This window comes from Nelumbo lutea, chromosome 7 (assembly GCF_056320005.1).
Source record: "Nelumbo lutea isolate HS-2025 chromosome 7, American lotus-T2T, whole genome shotgun sequence".
Taxonomy (NCBI): Eukaryota; Viridiplantae; Streptophyta; class Magnoliopsida; order Proteales; family Nelumbonaceae; genus Nelumbo; species Nelumbo lutea.
Genome location: NC_142690.1, coordinates 34846538 through 34864164, shown reverse-complemented (window position 1 = coordinate 34864164; position 17627 = coordinate 34846538). Strand labels below are relative to the sequence as shown.

Sequence of the window (17627 nt, the reverse complement as noted above, 5' to 3'; positions counted from 1 at the left end):
GTCTTCCATGGGTGGGAATTCCATAACCGACAATGGTGAAGTTGAATCAAAGGCACCGACGGGCAGTCTGTTTATTGGCTGGATATTCTCAACAGATTGAAGAGGGGCTGAATCGGGCCTCTGGAAACCCAAATGGGAAAACTGAAATTGGGGTGGTATTTCCGGTTGTGGCGCATTGAATTCGTGGGAGAAGTCCTCAAGTCCATACAGATGTCATTGAAAGTAAGGACTGTTAAAATCAGGGAATGGTCTCTGGCTCAACATGAGCAAACGATTATCGCATTGTAGAATCTTCTCATAGTGCTTCTCAAGAGTTCCTTCAGGGAATTGGAGAAAGTGCCTCCTGAATATTGGTGCTTGGCCTCCAGTAAAATCCGAAGCATGGTGCCAGAGAGTATGCTTTCGAGGCTGAGGATTTGTTTCCTTGAAGAAGAGTGGGGGATGATTCAACTCAATTTCTAGAACCCCGGGCTGTTTCTCGCAAAAGACTGCTCTGATCACAGAAATCTCCGCCCATTGGATCTCAATCTTGCTCTTTATCCCATTTTCCAACACTTCCCACACCAGTTTTCATTTTCCATGGTAACATTTCGCTACCAAGTCACCTTCGTATTTCGACATTCTCTCCCAATTGCCGATTCTGATAAAGGATGTTGGGAAATTTGAATCCTTCATTTTTTCTGCAACTAATTGTGTAACAAGTTGATCTGTAATCGTCCTTGTATCCTTGAGCATATGGTTATATTCAAAGTGGTAGTGGATAGAGCAGAATCGCACTTTGCTGATACAGTCTTACTCTGTAGTGGTTCTTTTTTTTTATTAACTGCCATTGTTACAAGGTCTAATAATGACGCAGTCTTACTCAGTCTCAATCCAAGAGGGCTAACTTGGTGAGAGACATTCGACAGGTCAAGTGATCCACGCTGTTGTTGATCGAATTCCATTAATTTAATATGCTTTGGGTCAGTTCCTGAAGATTTAAACCCATCAACAACATCGCCTGTATCAACAATGCTTTTTATTAAAGCCATCTATAGCAGAAAACCCACCAACCCCATGTTCTTTGTCGCTCTAGAAAAATATCCCTTGAGACCCAGTTATCTGTACCATGACTTACTCTACATCCAAACCAAAATTCAGTTATTATCTTGACGATGACAATGATGACCCAAAAAATATCTCTCGATGAAATTCTCTGTTCTAATCTACTTTGACGATGACGACCCAAAAATCTTGGAGAAAGATGACGATGTTTTACTTTTTCACTAATTTTTATTTTTAATTATTTTGACAGAAATAATAAAATAATAGATAATTCATATGTAAGGGAATAAAAACATTTGGATGAAAGAAATGTTAGATGGGACAGGAGTGACACAGCTATTAAGGTGCTTTACTCATTATAGTTACCTAACGTGCCTATTACATCCGGACCTGGTATATCCACCCCTCTGGTCATATTGTCTTCGTGGGGGTATTAGGCTAAACCCCATCTTCCTCGTTCATATTGTTGGAAAGCATATGAACTTTATCTATTAAGTGTTGAACTTAATAATAAATTATATATATATGAAAGATAATTGATAATGTGTTTTTTATAAGTCTTAATTAAATAATTGAAAATTTTGTTACTCTTATTATTTTACTTATTTATTATTTATATATAAAAATAAGTAAGAGAAAATTAGATGCGAATTCTAAACTCAACATGCGTTATCCTTAAACGCGGGGAGGGTTTTGTAATTCCATGTGTGGGGAGAATTTGGATTCTCAAAATCCAACCCACTACAGATTTTGGAGCGAATATGGATTGGAAGGTTTAGGGAGGCGGGTAGAGTCTAGAATTTACAAAACCCACCATATATACTTAACGGGTTTAACAGATCGACCCAAATGGTTGAACTGTCGACCCAAAATCGGTGACCAAAGTGGTTCCATTTTCTTGGTCAATTTTTAAAACCATTGAGGTTGTGTTTGATTCCGTGGGCGTTTATTGAAAAATGCCACCACATCAGTAGTACATAGGTGTTAGCGTTTATTGCAAATAAAGCAAAATAAAACAAATGTTTGGTTTCACTACTTATCAAATAAATGATAAAAAACTGAAATACTTTTAATTTTTGTACATTTGGGAAAAGATCAAATTCAAAAAATCAAATGTTAATGTTGCATGGGTATTAATATGAGATAGAGAATAAAAAAAAAAAAAGTTTAAAGTAAAACCCAATTAAACAACAAAAACAATACAAATGTTTAAAGTGAAAAAATATAAATAAAGTTTTAAAGTCAAAAATTACAAATAAACGCCCCATCCATAAACGCCAACGGAAGCCCAACTCAGTGAAATTGGACGGTTATTGCCTTTATGGCTTCGTCTCTTTTGACTTCGACCCTCAACTGCCACCGACCTCATCGTGTGCATGAGTATCTCATCTTCAAAGAGCCTCATAGTTCCTTGTTCCGGAGCTTTGCCATTTCTGCAACTCGATCTGGAGGAGACATGAAAAGTGTCGTTAACAAGGTTGCCGTGTTGGGGTGTGGAAGTAAGGATTTCTTCAACTTCGTATCCAACTTATTTCTGATGTATGGAAAGCTAAAATGGAAGTGGATATGCGTCCCGTGCATACCTTCTACAGTAGGTTCTTTTTTTTTTTTAATTAATTAACTAATTAAGTGATAATTTGTGTGGGTGCCAGTATCCGGCGCCGTATGTGCTTCTGTTCTGGCCAGAAATGGCGTATCCGTCACTGTGTTTGAGTCCGGAAGAGGCCCCGGTGGCAGAATGTCCCAAAGGAGGTAACTTTGTGTTTTCTTTTAATTTTATTATTTCTAATTTCTGGGTTTTATTATTTTATATTAGTTATTTTTATTATTTATTTTACTTTTGGTGGGATGTAGGGGGATCTTTCTTTCGTTTGTTTCGGTGGGATCTGCCATTTTTTTCTTTTTAAGCGAGCTGGGTTTATTTGTAATCCATTTTCTCTCTTGAATTTCATTTTCTGTAAATTTCTTTCAGCTTAGGAGGTTCATTATTTCGTTATCTTTTTTCCTTGTTACTTTTGATAGGAGATTTGTCTCTTAATTATTTTTATGACACATTTAATTTAAAATGTTTTATTCGATGGCTTGTATTTGTTTTACTAAAATATTAACATAATTATAATGATTTTATGTTGAGTTTCTGACATCTAATGCTTTGCAATCGTTTATTATCTTAAAATTTAGATTTCGTAGTTAGGTTTGCCTATTTTCTTGCCTATTTTGATTTCTCTCTGTATTTCATATTAGAGAAACTACGGAAGATGGGAAGGAACTCTTCTTCGACCATGGTGCTCCTTTCTTTAATGTCAGTGATAATAATGTAATGAATCTAGTCCATGAGTGGGAAGCAAGAGGTCTGGTTGCAGAATGGAAGGAAACCTTCAGATCTTTTGACTGTATCTCTTGCAAATTTGTTGACACTGAAAAGGTTTACAATAAACCCTTTTTGTTGAATATTTTACTGATCTTCTGTATATGTAGATGGAAGTTCCTTTGGAATCATTAACAATAAATCTTCCCATAAAAAAAGATTGAAGTTCCTTTGGAGATGCACAAAGGCCGCAATTTTCAGAGTGTTTGGGAACATCGAAATACTTGAAATTTAAACTATAAAAGAATATTGGGTGCTTACAAGAGAAGAGTTCCATACTGTAATTGGTAGATGCAATCGGTAGGGAATGACAGTCAGTGGCTAGTTTTACACCACCTGTGGCCGGAAGAATCATGTTAAACATTCCAGGGGCAATCCAGGCTCCCTTCTGGGTGTGTCTGTAAGAACAAATGGAAACATCATTTATAATATTCATGGCATATAGGTGAAATCGGTGCAATAAGAGCAGAAGTGAATTTTATTCTTCAAGTCTTAAAACTGGGTTTTGCCTGGGATTTAGATAATATACCAGTCAAAAGGGTCTTTGAAGTCATAACCAGGTGGAAGCAATCAGCTGAGGATGGACTTTGAATACATAGGTGCACCATTAGAGAGATTAGGTCCTTGATGTACAGAATCAATAGCTTGTTCAATGGGATTACAAGTTTTTTAAATGCCTTAGCGGGAGTGGGTAGAGAGTGTCTTTATTTGGGAGGTTTTGGATTTGGGCTGATTGTGCTACTCTTTTCTATTTTTTTTTCTCTGAGTTTATGTAGGAGTTTGTGCTGGGGATATTATCTTGTATTGCTTTTCTTTCTTTGCTTAAATGGGGTTAATTCTACCATTAAATCATATAAATGAAGTCCCTTTGGTGTGTTGCTGATAAAAAAAAAAAAGAAAAAGTAGCATATATAGCTGTTTAAAAGATGTGGTGGCCATTACACTAGTTGACATATTTGTGGTTCCAAGTGTCGTAGACCGTGCACGTGGTTGTGATTGACAGGATGGCCATTTCCCTTCTATTTTTTATGCTTTTCTTGCTGAGTGTTAGTTTATTTTGATTGCTGGTTTGCTTTTAAAACCATCCTGCTGGGGTCCATGTGTAGTGTGATCCCTAATGTAGTATGGCAAATTTACAATCTAAGGGGTAATACCAGAAAGTTTACAATCTAAGGGGAAGGGATGAGGTATCTTGCTTATGGTGCATTTGGAAAGAAAGAAACCGAAGGATTTTTGAAGGTAAGGAGAAGGTTTCCCCAATTATGTGCTGATATGTATAGCTTGCTTACGGATTGATTTTATGTTCTTAGTGATTTCAAGTATTTACACAGTAGAGATTTGCTTTTAATTGGAAGGACACTTTGTCCATAGATGGTGGTTTATTGTAAAGCTACTGTCTTTTTCTATGTTCATCCTTTTCATTTCATACCAACAAAACTTTTGATTACCTCATTGTTAAGTGGTGAGTGAACAGGTTTCAGATGTCACAAATGATCTTGATTCACCTCATATTGGACTCAACTATAATCCCTCCAAAAAATCAGCCAATAAATAAGAGGTTTAATGCTCCTAATTTTAGTTTTATCAAGTGCTATCTTATCAATGTTATATTTTTCTAATGTAAGTGTTGTCCTATTCTCGGTTGAGCTTGGAATTCAAGTCTATGCTGTTCCATATTCAATTTTAAGCATGGCTACAGATGGTTGCTAGATTTTTTAAAGAAGTTGGCTAACTATTCTACTTTCATATGAAATTTCATAGATATGTATACATAACTGTTGTAAATGCTAGGCATACAAGTATTTACATTCATAAAAGGCTAACTAGTATTTAGACATTAATTTAACACAAACAAATAAGTATAAACTATTAAACTACATATAAAAACATGTTTTAAATATGTAAGTAAATATAATGTTTTCTACCTTACCAATCTGTAAGTAGTATTATTGCTCATTATCCTTTCTGAGGTCAATTTAAATAGTGTTCTCATGTATATTTATCTATTAAATATCGTGTGCATACAATCATACATGAATAAAAGCAAATACAAGAATACTTCTTTTGTGCATGTCTTTCATTCTTAATTTCAGGGAAAACTTTTTACTTGTCCTATGAAAAGGGGAGGATAAATCACATAAGCATGTAATTTATTTTGATGATAAATAGAAAGTTTCATTAGAAAAGGAAAAAGATACAAGAAAAGTTGATAAAGAAATCACCTGAGAGAAGAAGCAACTGTAGCCAAAAACAAAACAAAACAAAACTGACACCCCTCATTTAGAAACACCCAAAACAATCATCCCCATTACCAAAGCTTAGATCTCAAACAGCATGAAGTGAAGTCCCTGGTGACCTGCAAGAGCAGCCCATATCAGCCTTCACAGCACAGTACTCCAACTAATGAATCCACACACCCAACTCCAGATCTTTCTCCCTTTTCCCCAACCCATAAAAGACTTTCTTGCGAACTCTTTAGCACTCAAGAAAAAGGGATCTAATGTTTTACTTATTTGAATTACCTAATCAATAACCATTTTAAGTCGATGTTTTTCTCTATATGATTAACTTGGTCAAAATTCTCCTCGTCATCTTCTTCTTGCATCTAGGAAGCTTCCTCTACTTATTTATATTCTTTCCCTGCTTATTCTAGAAATGTCTTATTAGAATTAGCCACAGAGAGCTTTGAAGTTGATCACATAGACACATTATCAGAATATTGTTGCATCTGATCAGATGTCAAACCTTTGCCAACAACCTTATAATTTCAGGCTTTGTCCTTCACACCCTTTCTCGTATGAATCCTTTTAAACTTATTATGGGCCTGCCCCCTAAAGACCATTTTCAACTGGAAAAATTCTTAGTTACATTAACTAAACGAAAATTATTTGTTTATTTTGGTCTTCTCGATGAGAGTGTTTTTGTCTCTTCTTCTAGGCTCTTTAGTAACTTCATTCTTACTAACTGCAATCCTCTTATGAATTTGGTCTTCTCCCTGTCTTCAATATATGTCTGAATTATGACTCTTGGAGGTGTCATCCATACGGACCATACCTTCATTTTCATCAATGTCCTCTGGACCACTCCTACCGATCTCCAAAGAATGAGGTAAAACCTCACCATTCTCAACCAGTTTCTTAGCTAAATGATTGACTTCTGCAGTTTGTACCTTCTAGCATAGTGGCACAGAAAAAGCCAGTTATAAATCCTCCACACAAACCAGTGACACATAAGTAGCCTCAACAACTGTTTCTCATTAAGTCTACCAGATTCAGCCACCGATGCCACCTTTCCCTCATCATGGAAGGCATCCAAATGAGCTGCATCATTGGTGAGATCAACCTTGGACCACCGGACATTGATATTAGTCTCCCTTGATACTGCTGTCAATTCTCCTCAAAAGACTTCAACTGAGGCTCAAGACAAGTATCCACTGAGACCATTTTGTTTGAACTTACATTTTGACTTTCTTCAAGCAAGTTATGATCGGGTGACTCCTTTATTGGATTGCCATCGTCATCTACTACTGTTGTGTCCCAAATCTTGGTTACTTGATCAAACATAGTAACCACTGACTCCTATTTCTCCTTCTCTTCCCTGACTTTCTCCTTTTCTCTAAAACCTCTTGACTTCCAGTAGCCTCATCTTCTTTGTCTCACCACTTTTTTTTTTTTTTGAATAAAATTCCTTTTTTTATCCCTCACAGCTTTAACTTTTAAATAATGTCCTGTCCTGCTCTCCTTCAATCTCTTACTTTTCTTTTTAAGTGGTGGGCCCCACACTAACTTTCTTCTTTTGACTGACCCCATTGTACTGACACTAAACTTCTCTCTTGACCTGTAAAGAGACTTTTTCGCTGGCCCTTTATGCAAGCCAACACAACTACTTAAATGAGTCTTCCATGTGTCTGCCATCTGATCCACTTTACATCCTGACCCGACCCTTATGAAAGCACCTGCTGTGACTTTGGTTGCAGCATCTCCCTCCCCATGAAACACAGATAGGTCAGCAATGGAAATAAATTCGAAACATCACATGAAGTGCTTTTTAATTTCAATTTCTGGCATGCCTGTGTTTCATTGGGGGGTTGCAAGGGAGTGCTGTGACCATGGTCGCAGCAGATGTAGTTTCAACTCTTACCATCCCTCTTCATAATCCATTTGATCTAAGTTCTGAAATTTCTTGAGTAGCTAAAATATCTCACCTTTTTCTTAAGGTGGCATACCTTTTTTGAAAACAATCTAACACTTTGCTTTAGCATACCCTAATTTAAATCTTTAACCACATGTTTCAATTTCCCTCCATTTTTTTCTGGGCAACTCTTTGGCTGAAAGGATTTTTATCTGAAACTCCACATAACTTTTCTGTGATCCTCTTAAACTTACCCCAACTTTTAGATACCTCCAGGAACCCCCTGGTCAGACATTCTCTGTTAAAAGACAAAACAGTTTTTGCAAGATTACCATAATACCCTCTGTTCATCTCTGGCCACCAAAATACCTGTAACCATTCACTTGATTTAGAGGTGAAGGCCAAATATTAAAACCTATTTTTTCTAAGGAACAAATGAGAAGATGAACTCAACCATTGATGGGCTGTGAAATGAGAGAACATAACATAGTGGAAAGAAATGAACCAGGGGTATTTTTATCATAAACAATTAGTTAGTAGGTTGATTTATTGATCAGGGTTAATTTTGTCATTAAATAATTTTAATGGTGCATGTTGACCATTTCTGTCATAGTCACTAATGTTGAAAGGGGGGTTCTTGATTGAGAAGTTGAAAAATAAGAGTAAGTTTAAGAGAATCCCTGAAAAGTTAGGGAGAGTTTCAGGAAAAAGCCATGCCTAACTTACATTTTTCTCTCTCCACCAACCAGTTCTTCATCTTTCTCCTTTCATACACCCTTCATCTTTTCTATCACACCTTCAGATACCGATCCCTATGAGCTTACGTTGCTCAACCTTCCAGCATCAGATGTCCACTCTAATATTTTCTCTTTGAAGTTTCTTAGAGACTTAGACTCAACACAGTTTGGTCTTTCCCTTCCACCAATAACTTTAATTAATAGTCTTCACGTGCAGAAGATAACATAATACCAGATGGGGTTTGAAAAACATCTTCCATTTCAATAAAAATTCTTGCCTTGTCTACCTGCTCCCAAGTTGCCAAGTTCTATTTCTCCAATTCCAATCAATCTTTGAAAATCTCCCAACTACATTTCCAATCACAGTGAAAGTTTGCATGCACCAACCATGTAATGGAATCCTATTCATGTTTTTTTCCATGTAATTCTTCATCCTGGTGCTCTTCTCAGGGCTCCCACTGATGGATTCCATTGACTTAAATGTAACTCAGGCAATCTGCATTGATCTTTTTTGAACTCCAAGACATCTTCCACCTCTGTTAAACTGTTGAACATAACAAGGAATAATCTTGCGTTAAGTCTTCCTACCTACAATGGGTCGTGTAAACTCCACTCCTCTACCATCCAATTCCTTACCTTCTTTAAGTCAGCATATGCCCTGAGAAACCTTCCGAGTAGGCAAGCCTGCAGCACCTTCAACTGCTGAGGAAGTTTTCCAGTCCCAGCAAACCCAAACTCTGGCCTTTAATGAGAACAGACTTGCTTTTTTCTCAGTGCCCCTTCTCATGATTCATATACATTATCATTATCAGCTTTTTCCTGTAGCCCTCTAAGGCATAATTTACAGCCATGTTTCATGCATACATTAAAGAAGCCACCTACTTGTGCGGATAAAGAAGTATTGCTGTTCACATGCTATTGTCTCAATGGATGCTGATCTGGTGGTCAAAATAGCTCCGCATGATTTGCTGCATCACCTTTTTCTATTTTTCAGGTTTAGTGACAAGAGAAATGCTATCCCTATGGGTAGGTCAAATTATATTTGCATACTGTATCCTTGAAGACTGGCTATAGTGTATCATTTGACCCCTAATGTTTCAAACAGAACAATGCCATTGCATTTGACCCCAAATGATGCACCAGATCAATGGGGTTAAAGGCCACTATATGCAAATACGGATTAACCAAAATGGGGTATGGAGCTGACATAAACAAGCAAACTCGGGTATGTTTATTAGAAAGGAAAATAAATCAAGAGTGTAAATGTTACTAGGAGAGGAAAGGTTCAATGCAAAATGGGGTATGGAGCTGACATAGACAAGTAAACTTGTGTATGTGGTAATCCAGAGGTTTCCCTAATTAACAGAGGCTACGTTTGGTTATTCTGCTCCAAAGAATCACTATTTGAAGAATGGCATTTGAGTAAAAAATTATTCTTTCTTGAAGCTAAATTTTAACTCTAAATAATCAATTCTTGGAATGATTTTTGAGCCTAAAAAAGATTTAGTTCCAGGAATTTTCATACGCCCAAACATAAAATTGTTCTTAGAATTGCAAAATTCATCAGAATTAAATTTCTAAAAGCATGCCAAACACACCTCTGGATTAGTTATGCTGGCCATCCATGTGGCTGGAAAGAATGGTGGAAGAACAGTTTACATGTAGCTTATATGTGCTAATTTTCTAAATATATTGAAGAGATAGAATTTATATGAATGAATTTATTGTAGGATGGATTGGGCAAAAAACGTTTTGGTCTCCCAAGAATGAATTCAATTTGAATATAAGTTTTTCTGTAGGATGGATCAGGCAAGAAATATGTTGGTGTTCCAGGCATGAACTCTATTTGTAGAGCAATGTGCCATGAGGCTGGTATACATTGATAAAAATGCATTTTCTTTTGTCAGCTAGCATTTTATATATTAAATTCTAGGATACAAATGCATGTTTTTTTCCTGCTCAACTTTTCTTCAGGAGTGGAAGCGAAGTTTGGAATTACTGTTGGGAGATTGGAGTGGTTGGATGATATAAACTCGTGGTCGTTAATTAGTTTGGATGGACAAAATTTAGGCAATTTTGATGGTGTGGTGGCATCAGATAAAAATGCAGTTTCTCCAAGGTTTACAGGTGTCACAAGACGACCTCCACCTTTAGGTTGGTTCTCTCTCTCTCCTTTGTGTGTGTGTGTGTGGTTTGAATGGTCACTATATTGTTAAAGGAGGCTACCCTATTTTTGATGATATAAAACTATTGATCTATCAGAATTGGTATCAGTGCCTTGTATTTTTAGGGGGATCCTCTTTGAGAAAATGAATAATTCTACAAATTTTAGAAGTTTTCCTTTGAGAATTTAATAATTGATGTACAGTCGAATGCAATTTATCCTGTGAAGTAATGTCATTTATCTAGTGGCTTATAAGTCATTGACATATTTAAATACCTAAAAAATATTGAATAAAGATGTCTAGAAGAAATGGGCAAATTAAGTGTAAGAAAAGGGGGTAACAGGGTGAAGAAAAGTAGGGAATGATGAGGTTTTCGTGGGGCTTGAATGAAAAGGCTTTTAGGGGCCTCTCTCCTATCAATAATATGGGTCAATTTGCACCTGAGGCGCAAGGCGAGGCGTGTGCCTTTTTGAAGCAAGGCATAAAAATATTGTTAGTGGTGTTAGTGAAGGGGTATTTCGGTCTTTGTACTTGTTGAGAATGTTGATGTGTACTGTTATGTTAGTTCGAGTGTCTCTTACTTAAAGAAGGGCACTTAAGTCTTTTCCAATAAGTTAATAATATAATAACAGGTCTGGCCGAATCTAGGGATAACTTTTTCTCTAATTTGAACTAGCCTTTCTCTCTTTCCTTTCTTTTCTCTCTTCTTCTTTCCTCTCCTACTTCTTGTTGTTTACTTTACAGTCAACGAACAAGACAGAATTCTAGGGCAGGTCAAACTTCAATATGGTATCAGAGCGAGGTTCAACAAATCAGACTTGCTAGAATTCTGTCTTCTGCGCATTCGAATTAGGGTTTCTCTTGGGTTCTCAACTGTGAGTTGGAGACTGGGAAAAGGGCTGAAAAGGAGTGATCGCCCTCTTCCCTAGGAGGTTCCTATGCCTCCGATTGTGTCGTTGGTGATTGGTTGCTGTGGTTTCTAAGCCCTAGTTAGGGCTGGTATGTGTGGTGCAGTGGTGTCTCAGCCCTTCGTGTGGTTGGCCTTTAGGCGATGAGGTAAAGTTTTTTTTTATGCATATTATCTGTTATGGAATACATGAGAGGTGTAGTACAGTTCGCATGATGGGTTTTCAGATTGCAGTATGCTAGGGTTTATGCTAGGGTTTATTCTGGTTTGTGTGTGATTTGAAGGGCAATAGTGTATACTTAATGGTGAAACTTCCTGTAGCTGTGGATTAGGGTTTGTGGTGTTGCAGTTTTCAGCATTTAATACTGCTGAAATCAGTGTGCAGATTTCGGTGAGTAGGGTTTGTGGTGTTGCAGTTCTCAGCATTTATTACTGTTGAAATCAGTGTGCAGATTTCGGTGAAGTGTCTGTGTGTAGTGTGCAGTGTGTAGTGCTCATAATTCAGTGCTCAGAATTCAGTGATAAGGGAGTTCGGCAATGGCAGATAATAGTGATAGTAAACCTAGTGTCATGATATCTACTGACTACCTGAATGTCCAAATGATCTCCATTAAACTGAATGGAGAGAATTATGTCCCTTGGGCCAAGTTTGTAGAGGTTTTTCTGAAGGCGAAGAAGAAAGTGAAGCATATAAGAGAGGAGAAACCCCCCGCTAATTCTCAGGAGTATGAAGACTGGGAACAGGAAGATGCACAGATCATTACATGGTTGTGGAACAGTATGGAACCCAAAATCAGTGTGAACTTCATGTTTCTTGACACAGCCAAAGAGGTGTGGGATCATGCTAAGAAACTGTATTCAGGTCAGGACAATACCACTAGGGTATATCAATTGTATCAGGAATACTTCAATCTGCAACAGGGAAATTAGAGCCTTGAGGAGTACTATGCCAGTGTGAGGAATATCCGTAATGAGTTAAATGTCTATCATCCTCTCACTTTTGATGTCAAAGTTCAACAGCAACAGCGAGAGCAGCTTGATGTGACACGGTTTCTGGTGGGGCTGAAGTCTGAGTATGAACCAGTACGAGCCCAGATACTAGGGGGATTTGCTCTTCCATCTTTAGAGGAGGTGTTTGCTCGTCTTCGGAGGGCTTCCATTGGATCTATGGATTCTAATGTCTCCGATAAATCAGCATTTGCAGTGTCGAGAGGTCGAGGTGGCAGAAGTGGGGCTCGAGGAGCCCAGCTTGGTAGGAGTGGTAGTGGTGGATCTACACATATCCGTGGTGGTGGTCGTATTGGAGGCAGAGATTCAGGAGGAGCTCGTGGTAGAGGACGTGGCTCGGGTCCACGGAAGTGTACCCATTGTGGTTTGGATGGACATACCATTAACTACTGCTATGACTTACATGGTCCTCCCACGACATGGGCCAACCATGCCATGACTAGTGACACCAGTTTCAACTCTAGACAGGAGAACCGGTCAGCTGACCCGATGCCTTCTACTCCCTCAGATGGTCCAGGCAAGGAGATGGTGAGTGTTCCTCGGGATGAGTATGAGAGGTTTGTTCAATCCAAGTTGCAGCAGAACACAACTTCCTTTGCACACTCAGGTATGGCTTGTTTGGCATCCACACCTAACCCCTGGATTATTGACTCTGGAGCCTCCGATCACATGACGGGAACTCCAGGTGTGTTTTCATCTCTCACTCATTGCTCAACATCACAACCTGTTACCCTTGCTAATGGCTCCACATCATCTATCTGTGGTGTTGGTAATGTTGACCTAAACCCTGTATCCCTATCCTCTGTTTTATATGTACCTAAGCTTCCATTTAATCTTATGTCTGTTAGTAAGCTGACCAAGTCCCTTAAGTGCTCCATCACATTTTACCCTTCTATGTGTGTTTTTCAGGATCTCAAGACGGGGATGAAGATTGGTGGAGGGCATGAAGCCGGTGGACTGTATTATCTTGATGGTGGTGGACGAACGTCAATGGCCCTTCAGTCATCCATTTCTCCTCTCCAGTGGCATTGTAGATTTGGTCATCCTTCGCTGAAAGTGTTGCAGTCCTTAGTCCCTTCATTGAGTCAACTTTCTGTTTTAGATTGTGAGTCATGTCAATTTGGGAAACACCATCGTGTTCCCTTTCGTTCTAGGGTCGATAACCGTGTGTCGAGTCTTTTTTCTTTAATTCATTCAGATGTTTGGGGTCCTTATAAAGTGATGTCATATAATGGATACCGATATTTTGTTATTTTTGTTGATGACTGTTCAAGAATGACGTGGCTCTATTTAATGAAAGAAAGAAGTGAATTATTTTCCATATTCCATAAATTTTATGCTGAGATCCGCAATCAATTTGGCGTTCACATCAAAATTTTCGGTTCTGATAATGGTCGTGAATACTTGTCTTCATCTTTCCAAGAATACTTGGACCAACATGGCATTATACACCAAGCATGTACCTACACTCCGCAACAAAATGGGGTTGCTGAGAGAAAGAACTGCCATCTTGTAGAAACGGCACGCTCCCTCATGCACTACATGAATGTTCCCAAAATCTTTTGGAGCGATGCAATGCTCACCTCTTGTTTCTTAATTAATCGGATGCCCACGTCTATCCTTGATGGTCGTTCTCCTTTTAGTGTCTTATTCCCCAACATGTCTCCGTTTCCGCTTTCTCCTCGGGTATTTGGGTGTGTCTGCTTCGTTCATAATCTAGGTCCCAGGACTGACAAGTTAGATGCACGTTCTCTGAAGTGTATCTTCCTTGGCTATTCCCGAACTCAGAAAGGGTACAAGTGTTATCATCCCAGTTCTCGTCGTTCCTTGGTGTGTGCTGATGTTACATTCTTCGAGTCTACTCCGTTCTTCGTGGGGTCCGGTGCTGCTGCTTCCTCCACATCACCACCTCCTCTTCCTCTTCCTGTGGCTGATCCACCTCCTCTGGTTCCAGTCATGCCTACGTCCTTGCCTCCGGTGCCACCGTCGGTTGACCGTCCACCCATCTGTCACGTGTATACACATCGCCCGTGTGTACCGGCTGCAGCTCCTCCAGCTTCATCACCGTCGACAGATCCAGCTCCAGCTCCGACACCAGCCTCCGACCTAGATCTTCCTATTGCCTTCCGGAAAGGTAAACATACTTGCACCCTTCACCCTATTTCCAATTTTGTTTCACTTACCCACCTCTCCGCCTCCCATCTCCAAAGTGGTGCCGTGCTATGGAAGAAGAGCTCTCTGCTCTGCATCATAATCACACTTGGGATCTCACCACTCTTCCTCCTGGGAAGCAGGCTGTCGGTTGTAAGTGGGTGTATAGTGTTAAGTACTTGCCAGATGGTCGTGTTGAGCGCCTGAAGGCGCGACTGGTTGCCAAAGGGCACTCCCATACCTATGGCATTGACTATACAGAGACATTCTCCCCGGTTGCTAAGATAGGGTCAGTTCGTGTCGTCATCTCTCTTGCAGCTATGTATGATTGGCCTCTCCATCAACTAGATATCAAAAATGCCTTTTTGCATGGTGATTTGCTCGAGGAGGTCTACATGGAGCAACCACCAGGGTTTGTTGCTCAGGGGGAGGATGGTAAGGTATGCAGACTTAAGAAGGCTATTTATGGACTTAAACAGTTCCCTCGAGCATGGTTTGGTAGGTTCAGTGAGGTGGTCAAGAAGTTTGGTATGAAACAATGCCAAGTTGATCACTCAGTCTTCAGTTTTGACTCGTCGGCAGTTAAAATAATATTGGTGGTGTATGTGGATGATATTGTTGTGACTGGGAATGATAAAATGGGCATTGACAGATTGAAGGCATTCCTACAAGAACACTTTCAGACAAAGGACCTTGGCAAGTTGAAATACTTTTTGGGCATAGAGGTAGCAAGATCTAAGCATGGCATTAATTTGTGTCAGAGGAAATATGTGTTTAATTTACTGGAAGAAACAGGGTTGTTGGGTACTAAACCGGCTGAGACACCTATGGAAACAAATACGAGGCTGAGCAGTGATATAGGTGAAGTATTTGAAGACCCTGGCAGATACCGACGACTTGTAGGCAAACTAAACTATCTAATCATTACTCGACCAGATATTTCATTTGCGGTTAGTGTGGTGAGTCAGTTCATGCAGAAACTTTTGGTCCCACATTGGAATGCAATGCTAAGGATTGTGAGGTATCTGAAAGGAGCTCCTGGTCGTGGTTTGCTGTACAGGAGTGGTGGAAAACTGGTAGTAGAAGGATACACCGATGCTGATTGGGCAGGTTCTATGTCTGATAGACGATCTACCACAGGCTATTGCACCTTTCTGGGGGGTAACCTGGTAACGTGGAAAAGTAAGAAGCAAACAGTTGTGGCAAGAAGCAGAATATAGGGCCATGGCACATACTGCTTGTGAATTAGTGTGGCTGAGGAACCTTCTACAGGAGATAGGATATGACATCAGTACTCCAATGAAGTTTTATTGTGACAATCAGGCAGCGATTCATATCTCTTCCAATCCGGTGTTTCATGAAAGAACCAAGCACATCGAAGTTGACTGTCATTTTGTGAGAGAGAAGGTGCTGAATGGGGTGATAGAAACTGCATATGTTAGTACGAGAAACCAGTGGGCAGACTTGTTTACAAAAGGTTTGAGTTAGGGGAGAGTGGACTACATATGTAACAAGCTGGGATTATATGATATATACTCACCAGCTTGAGGGGGAGTGTTAGTGGTGTTAGTGAAGGGGTATTTCGGTCTTTGTACTTGTTGAGAATGTTGATGTGTACTGTTATGTTAGTTCGAGTGCCTCTTAAAGAAGGGCACTTAAGTCTTTTCCAATAAGTTAATAATATAATAACAGGTCTGGCCGAATCTAGGGATAACTTTTTCTCTAATTTGAACCAGCCTTTCTTTGTTTCCTCTCTTTTCTCTCTTCTTCTTTCCTCTCCTACTTCTTGCTGTTTACTTTACAGTCAACGAACAAGACAGAATTCTAGGGCAGGTCAAACTTCAACAAATACAAACAAAAAAAATGCTAAACAATGTCAAAAAATGTCAGAAAAGGTGAATGAGCCTAATATTTCCTCAATGTTTTTCTTGCAAAGAAAAATTGATCAAAATCAGTTTTTGAAAGCCTAGATCGAATTGCGGTTTCTTGGAAAACAAGAGAGAAGAAGAGAGAGCAAGAGTGTGAAAACTTCTAGCCTAGTTTGCCCTTTTCTCTTTTATCTCCTTATGGAGCACTCTCCTAATCTAGTTAGGATATTATCCAAAGCTGATTTGGATTTGGACTCTATTAAGAGATAAACCTTATCCTCTTAAGAGGATAGGTGCTCCATACCCAATACCAAACCCAAATTTGACTCAAAGTAAGTTGTCATGTGACAACTTAATTAATGTTATTAATTTTGGGCCTTTGGCCAATTTACTTCAAAGACTCACGACCCAAGGCGTTGCATGGCCACTTTAGGCTTGATATTATATGGCGTGGGACCCCACAATGATCTCACACAAGCCCATATGGGTTCAGCCCTACCCCTAAAAGAGACTAGGCCGAATTCACTGCTCAGGGTAGTGAACCCCTAACTCAATTAGCATTGGTCTTGTTTGGGCCCAACATTTACACTTAAATGATCCTTGGATTCAACCACCCTATGAAGACCCAAGGATAAGTGACTCATGTAAGACAAAGCCCATCAGGTAATCAGCCCTGTAATGGTCTCTTACACTTAAACTCTTAGCCCATAATGATCAAACATTGCCCGATAGGGAAGGACCTCTCCCCTGGCTGCAAGGTAAAGTGCCTCTCTCTCTTCTCGGATGGATCCTGAGATTAAAACCTTTTGCAAACCTTTTACATAAAATAGTAGTATATATAACATATAAATACTTTTGCAAAACCAGATTTCAAACACAGGTGACATCCACTGCTGACAGTTTAGGTTTCCATCAGAGAGAGTGTAAACCTTGATATTCACTTTGTCTGACAAAGGGGCCGATCCTATCACTATGATCACCCACTTAGGTGAATACTTAGACTACCCTAACATACCCAGGTATTTGACCCTCACTGGTTGGCATATCAAAGACAACGCAGTCCAACACTTAGTGCAATACTATAATCAAGTATGGGGTTACGTGTAACTTTCCAGTTTTGCCCATCTATCTCCAAGGTCCAGGGCACAATTGGAAATTAGTCTGGGTTCAGTGCTTCTAATGAACACCCATTAGTTGTGCTTGGGGTCTAACCCTAGCAGCTAAGACAAGCTACTCGAACTCCTTGGC

At 39.3% G+C, this 17627-nt stretch overlaps 2 protein-coding genes across 3 annotated transcripts in view; one reads left to right on the top strand and one right to left on the bottom strand.

Annotated features, from left to right (window-relative positions):
• Positions 1–213: 213 nt before the first annotated feature.
• Positions 214–1031, bottom strand: LOC148846066 (uncharacterized). The gene is made up of 2 exons (XM_088955919.1): positions 863–1031; positions 214–554 (listed from the first exon to the last, which is right to left on the bottom strand). Exons 1-2 carry the CDS (start codon positions 1029–1031, stop codon positions 214–216), a joined length of 510 nt encoding a protein of 169 aa, XP_088812045.1.
• Positions 1032–2299: 1268 nt separating this feature from the next.
• The window catches only part of LOC148846065 (FAD/NAD(P)-binding oxidoreductase family protein), a 47230-nt gene continuing 31902 nt past the window's right edge, over positions 2300–17627 (top strand). Inside the window, exons 1-5 of one of the 2 annotated variants that reach the window (XM_088954521.1) lie at positions 2300–2543; positions 2697–2796; positions 3289–3469; positions 10080–10152; positions 10255–10434. In XM_088954521.1, the coding sequence (XP_088810647.1) occupies positions 2366–2543; positions 2697–2796; positions 3289–3469; positions 10080–10152; positions 10255–10434 (712 nt within the window). In that variant the 5' untranslated portion in view covers positions 2300–2365. The remainder of the gene's footprint in view (positions 2544–2696; positions 2797–3288; positions 3470–10079; positions 10153–10254; positions 10435–17627) is intronic. The other variant, XR_016102173.1, reaches the window with a different exon arrangement.

Bases quoted from the DNA above. Each gene is read 5' to 3' on its own strand.
- LOC148846066 (XM_088955919.1), bottom strand. From the start codon at position 1,031: ATGGCTTTAATAAAAAGCATTGTTGATACAGGCGATGTTGTTGATGGG. The intron at 555-862 runs GTAAGACTGCGT...TGGTGTGGGAAG, and splicing joins CCCTCTTGGATTGAGACTGA to TGTTGGAAAATGGGATAAAG.